The 6,000-nt window shown below is 47.4% G+C and overlaps 1 protein-coding gene across 2 annotated transcripts in view; it reads right to left on the minus strand.

The window, feature by feature from the left end:
• The window catches only part of DACH1 (dachshund family transcription factor 1), a 436,009-nt gene extending 430,337 nt beyond the window's left edge, over positions 1-5,672 (minus strand). For both annotated transcript variants that reach the window (XM_045478718.1, XM_045478710.1), the window contains exon 1: positions 4,714-5,672. In XM_045478718.1, coding sequence (XP_045334674.1) covers positions 4,714-5,552 — 839 coding nt within the window. In that variant the 5' untranslated portion in view covers positions 5,553-5,672. The remainder of the gene's footprint in view (positions 1-4,713) is intronic.
• Between the last annotated feature and the right edge of the window lie 328 nt (positions 5,673-6,000).

The raw sequence follows: 6,000 nt of genomic DNA on the forward strand, positions 1-6,000 counted from the left end.
GAAGAAGGTTCACAAAGTCTGTATTAAATGTGATACAAAGAATTTATGTAAGGGAACTATGAAAACAAAAAAGCCTGTTTATTTTATATAATGTTTGCAGCTTCACAAAATAAAATATCCTATGTGCAAATCAAATTAAGTGTCTCAGAGCATTAGCTAATCATCTGTGGAGTTCAGAAAGTAAACCATCTTCATAACTATGTGCACTCTTTACAATAACGACTATGTGTATTACTGGAGACTAACTCAAGAAAAACAACAGGTTGAAAAATATCCAAATAACTCAAGAATTTGCATTACATAATACAATTTGATTGAACAAGGTAAATCCTAGGTTAGAATATTCTTAGATTTTGTTTATGTATTAATTAAACTATAACTTAGTAACAGTTTAAACGTATACAGAAACAAGTAGCAGAACCAAACTTAAAGTTTCATATTTTAGGCCTTACTCTTCTAATTATGTCATATTATTTAGGAAATGTTATAAAATGAAACATTAGGCTTTATAGGAGCCATTAATCGACTGTAATACAAAAACTTCAAAAGCATACTCTCTCTTCATTTGAAGTAATTTTAATCTCTCTGTGCCAAGTATCGTAATTATCTGTTAGAAGTGAATCTGTATTTGTGTTGAAACTTTCTATTACCAATGCAGAAGTGTGTAAGTCCGTGCCATTGAAAAACATGCAGTGGGGGAAATGTTCAATAAATATAGACTGGTTCAGTTTGCCATCTTTATTAAAACTCCTGACAAACAACAGAGCCAAATGTTGGAGAATATTTTATATTTCTTACAGTAAAATTGCATCCATATATTACTACTGGACAAAAAAAGACTTGAAAAGTCTTTCAATTTGCTGTCTATGGATAGTATTGACTTTTAAGACAAAGGAATACTATTTGTGAATATATCTATATGCATATAAAATGTCTGATAAAACCAACTGGAATCTATTTAAGTTAAAAACCTCCACAATACTAGGGCTACATAAGACCCAAATCACAATCTGGTTTGAAAGATCCTGAAACAAAATCTCCCTCTGGCAATATTCAAAAAATAAACATTTTAGATAACACAATGCAGCAGTCACTTTTTATTACCTGAATTCACAGAACATTGAATCCTAACCCAAATCTACAAACAAGCGACTGACTCATACAAACAGAGGCTTGACCATGTACATAATTACTTTTCTTTTGTTGTTGCTGTTTAGTGGTTACCAGTTAATTAAGTGACCTCTGATGCACCAGCCAAGTTCATGCAACTAATGTTTAGTTTAAAAATAATAATTGGAGGAAGCTGATCAAGGTCAGACTCTGTCCTTTGACAACTTTTAAATATATTTCCTTACACATTCTCTCATTTTTGGACTCTTACTTTTAGCTTTACTATCAAGCAAGTGATAGTCTCTGTTTCATCTCCTTGTGGTAGTGACAGATGGCTTCAACATTTATTCTAGTTTTTATAGATAGCATACTGATGCAATAGCCCCAAGCAAATTAAATCCACTCTAAGGTTTGTCACCAACTTACTGAGCCACTTTGAGCAAGTTTATGAACCTTTTTTCTCTTTGATATCATTTTGGTTTCTCAGATTCCCTGGTATCTAAATGCTATCAAGAGACAGAATTAGATATATGTTCTGTAAAAAGATGAGAGTGCTAAGATTTGATGTTTCTTATACACTATGTATATATTATTTTATATAGTTTGCCTTTTGCACAGTTTGTCTTACCCTCTGCATAAATTATTCCTTTAGATCGTCTCTTAAATAGCCAAAGGAGAAAGAAACCAGAATGAAAGAAATCAATATATCTAGGTGAATGAAAAAGGATCTTAAAAGGCATAAACTGGACTTGAATGGAAAGAGTAATTTTAGTTTTGAAGATCCAAGGTGCAAGAATTGTAGGTATTGCTTTCAAAGTTAAGAAATAAGACAGTAACACTTGTAATTATCATTAAAAATAATAGTGTAATATAATGCAAACAATATGTTTTAGTGACAGGGAGTTCCACGATAAGTTTTCCATTGTTTTTTTTACAGTTTTGATTTACAAATTGATTTTTTACAGGTCTGATTACAGTGCAGAGTTAAGAAAACCTAGGTAAAGATCTCCAATTACACATCTTCTAAGGTTAATGACTGCTGTATTTGCATGTATATAGGTTTGAGTAAGGCTTGTAGATGATGAAAGATCAAAACGCAAGAGTAAATCAACAAACTAACCACGTTTAACTTAAAAATAACCTGAAACTGAGTTTTAGAATAACACGTGTAATTGTAAAATATTAAGACGAGGTGATTGAAACATAATTAGAATATTGATGAAATATTTTTGAAGAGATACAATAGTTCTATTGGATTTAACTTATGTTGGCTGTGAAAGTTTAAACTCCAGAGCTATTGTTAACCTCAGGGAAAAAAAAACTAATTAAAACATTTTTGTTAGTAACTTTAAGAATATTTTCCAACCGAATAGTGAGGACTTCCATTCCAAACACTAAGCAAAATTTCAGGGGAAAAAAAAATCAAGGGAGTAATTATAAGAGGGGTACCACTACCTGCTTTACATTGATTATAACGTTGCAGTCATTGAAAGAAGTTTTCTCTGGCAATTTTTGTGTGTGTGTGTGTTATGTGTAATGGTCATTAATTATCGAGTACAGTATGTGCTGTAAGAAACACACAAAGAGATTTCAAGAGCAGAATGGTTTGATTACTAAAGAGAAACACAGTAGCTTTTCACCAAATTACTAGATAGGTAGACAATTTCATAACAACCAACTGGCTTCAAATTTCAACTAGCATTCTTTCCAACTGTAACAATTTTCTGCCCTGATTTGAGTACTTTTAACAATACATTGTTGGCAAATATTTTATCTTCTGGACGTCCTAGGACTCCAATTATCTCGGTAAATGACGTTTAGTGATCAAGATCACCCCTCAATCTTTACTGCCACCTGTCCATCCTCTTGGGCACGCGCGCGCGTACACACATGCACGCGCTCTCAGCAGTCACCCAAAAATAATAGAAATGAAGGTTCAAAACCCAGACACACACTCAAGACCCCATGCAAAGGATGGCAAACAAGGAAAAGAGTTTCTGGCTAGATCAGAATAGGACATTTGCAAGGTTCGAGTTGGAGTCAGCTTTCGTCTTACAGCCTTCCCGGGGCACTAGCCAGAAGTCTTCCAAGGAAGTAATAGCTAGGGGCTTTTTCACCCCTGTTTCCTTCTGGTCTCGTCCTACCCCTCTTTTCTTCGCAGCTCAGTTGCCCTAGCTCTATGAGGGGACACACCTCCTAAAAGAGTACAACTCTCTTCCTCCTCCCGGTCTTAAACTTATTTGGAGGGTATCGCAGTCCCCGCGCAAATTTTGCGCGCAGTTCCCACGCGCCCGCTTCTGGTATCCAACTTTCCCTACTCTCTTTCTCCAGGCATCTCAACTTTTCCCTCTGCCTGGAACGGGGAACCAGGCGGCACTGTGAAAGCGCGTGGAAAGAACATTTCCACCCCGAAACTGACAAGTTACCCCACTCCCGCCCCCTCTCGGTAGATCCTCCCCCAGTGAGCGTTCATTAGCATAAAACCGGTCGGGCCAGGCACCGGGTCCCCCGGCCTCCAGGGTTCGCGCGCTTTGCCGGGCTGTGGAAGCCACAGCACGGGGGATTCAGGTCTGCGGAACACCCCAGTGCAAAGCTTGCACCTGCTCATTGCGTGAGCTACTAACCTTCAAAAAATAAAAAAATAAAAAAAAAGTAAAGAAAGAAAGAAAAAAAAAAAGAAAAAGAAAAAGAAAAACAATTTGGAGAGAGAGAGAAAGAGAGTGTGCGCTTCAGTCTTCCTTCCCCATCTCTCCAGCTCAGCTTCCAAGAGTCTCAGGCACCCGTCAACTCCCCCTGCAGAAGGAAACCCGCTGGTTCCCTCGCATCTGCCCCGGGGCAAACGTACCCCTTTATCTCCTTTGCACAAGCTCACAGACGGCCACACGCACACGTGCGCGCACACACAGACCCCTCCCCTCAGCGGGCTTCCCCTCGGGGCTCTGGGACTGAGCTCGCAGCGGGTCCCCCGGGATCGCTCCGGGGCTTCTCGTCCTCGGAGGTCTTTTCCCTCCCGGCCTCGAAGAGGCCTAGGCCCGCAGCTTCCTCGCTGGCCCCTCACCCGGGGCGCGCCTTCCCGCTCCCGAACCCAGCGGGTCGGGGTCACGACCTCTCCCCGCCCCCGGGACGCCGCTCGGGCGCCGCCGACCAGCCCCGCCGGTGCCCCCCCCCCCCCCGGTTCGCGGTGGAACCCGGGTCCAAGGGAGCACACACTCTGGCAGCCGTGCTGTGAGGGGTCCCCAGACGCTGGCGCGGCCCAGGAAGGGGGCTGTGGCTCCTGGAAATGCACGGTCCTCCTCCTTCCCGCCCCCTCCGCCCCGAGGCTCGCGGTTCCCGCGTCCCACAGCAGCCAAGCCCCTGCGCCCAGGCGAGCAAGGTGGGGACCGGGCGGAAGAACGAGATCTGGGCAGGGTGAGGTGCCAACTTGTCAGAGGGTCGGGAGTGGCTGGCGAGCCTCGAGGAAAGGGAGGAGAGGGCCGTGCTCTCCAGGGCGCGCGGCTCGCGGGCGCGCGGTGCTGGAGGCGCCAGGAAGGGAGCGAGGGAAGGGTGAGGAGGAGGCGGGAGGAAAGGGACCGCGGGCGGCGGAGGCTACCCCCCGCTCTTTACCTTGCGTTGGTGCAGTCATTGTAGAGGGTCTCGAAGTCCTTCCTGGAGATGAGTTTGCAGCGGTTCACTCCGGGCTGGATGGCGCCCAGTCCCCTCAGGATGCGAACCTGTTCCACATTGCACACCACCGGCGTGATCTCCAGCCGCTTCAGCTTGGTGTAGACCGTGTGCAAGCCCCCCACCAAGTGCTTCAGGAACAGGTCGAAAGCCTGGGGCAGGCAGATCAGCTCGCAGCCCTCCACCGTGAAGGAAGCCACTTTGGCCCCCCTCAGATCCACCATTTTGCACTCATTATTCTGAGGGGTGTTTTCCACTGGGGACGGGGTCGAGTACACGGGTTTCCCGGGGAGGGGGCCGCAGCTGCTGCTGCTACTGCTGCTGCTGCTGCTGCTGCTGCTGCTGCTACTGCTGCTGCTGCTGCTGCTGCTACTACTGCTGCTGCTGCCGGTGCTCGCGTTGATGGGGGTGCTGGAGGCGCCGCCGCCGCCGGCGCTAATGCCGCCGCCGCCGCCGCCGCCGCCGCCGCCGCCGCCGCTCGCGGTCGCCAGGCTGGGGTTGCAGTTGCTGCCGCCGCCGCCGCCGCCTCCGTTGCCCGCGCCGCCGCCGCCGCCGCCGGTGGAGGTGACTGTGGCCGCCGCCGCCGCCGCCGCCGCCGAAGCGATGGGCTCCGGCCGGAACAGAGTTGGCCCTGAGGACGCCGGGGGCCCGATGGACGGAGCCGGAGACGAGGTCGCCGAGGAGGTGGAGGTGGTGGTGCCGGAGGAGGAAGCAGACGTGGAGATCGGGGGTTGAGGGGGGACCAGCTGGGTCGGAGGGATCAAAGCCGCCGGCACTGCCATGGTCACATATAAGGGGAGAGCGAAGAAGGAGAAGCGAGGGGAAAAGTTGCCACACACCCCGGGGAGGGGAAGGGGGAAAAGAGAGGGGGGAGAAGGAGCGAGGGGATATAACAACAACAACAACAACTCCAGGGGAGAACGAGAAGGAGAAAGGGGGGGAAACAAGGAGGTGAGGGCAAGAAAGCGAGCGCAGGAGGGGCGAGCGCGAGAGGCGCTCTGGAGAGAAACGCACAAAAGTGTCCCGCAAGTCGAAATGCGAGTCCTCTCCGGGGGCTGGGATCGGGGGCTGGTTTGGGAGGGGGGGCGGGGGCGGGGAGGGTCGGCTGTTGTTGTGTGGGTCCCGCTCTAGCACAAAGTTAAGGATGAAGGTGAAAAGGAGGAGGTTTGAAGGACTTGGGTTCTCCCTGGCAAGTACATTGATCAAAGATTGAGAGGGGAATGACAGAGA

This window comes from Leopardus geoffroyi, chromosome A1 (assembly GCF_018350155.1).
Source record: "Leopardus geoffroyi isolate Oge1 chromosome A1, O.geoffroyi_Oge1_pat1.0, whole genome shotgun sequence".
In the NCBI taxonomy this organism is placed as follows: Eukaryota; Metazoa; Chordata; class Mammalia; order Carnivora; family Felidae; genus Leopardus; species Leopardus geoffroyi.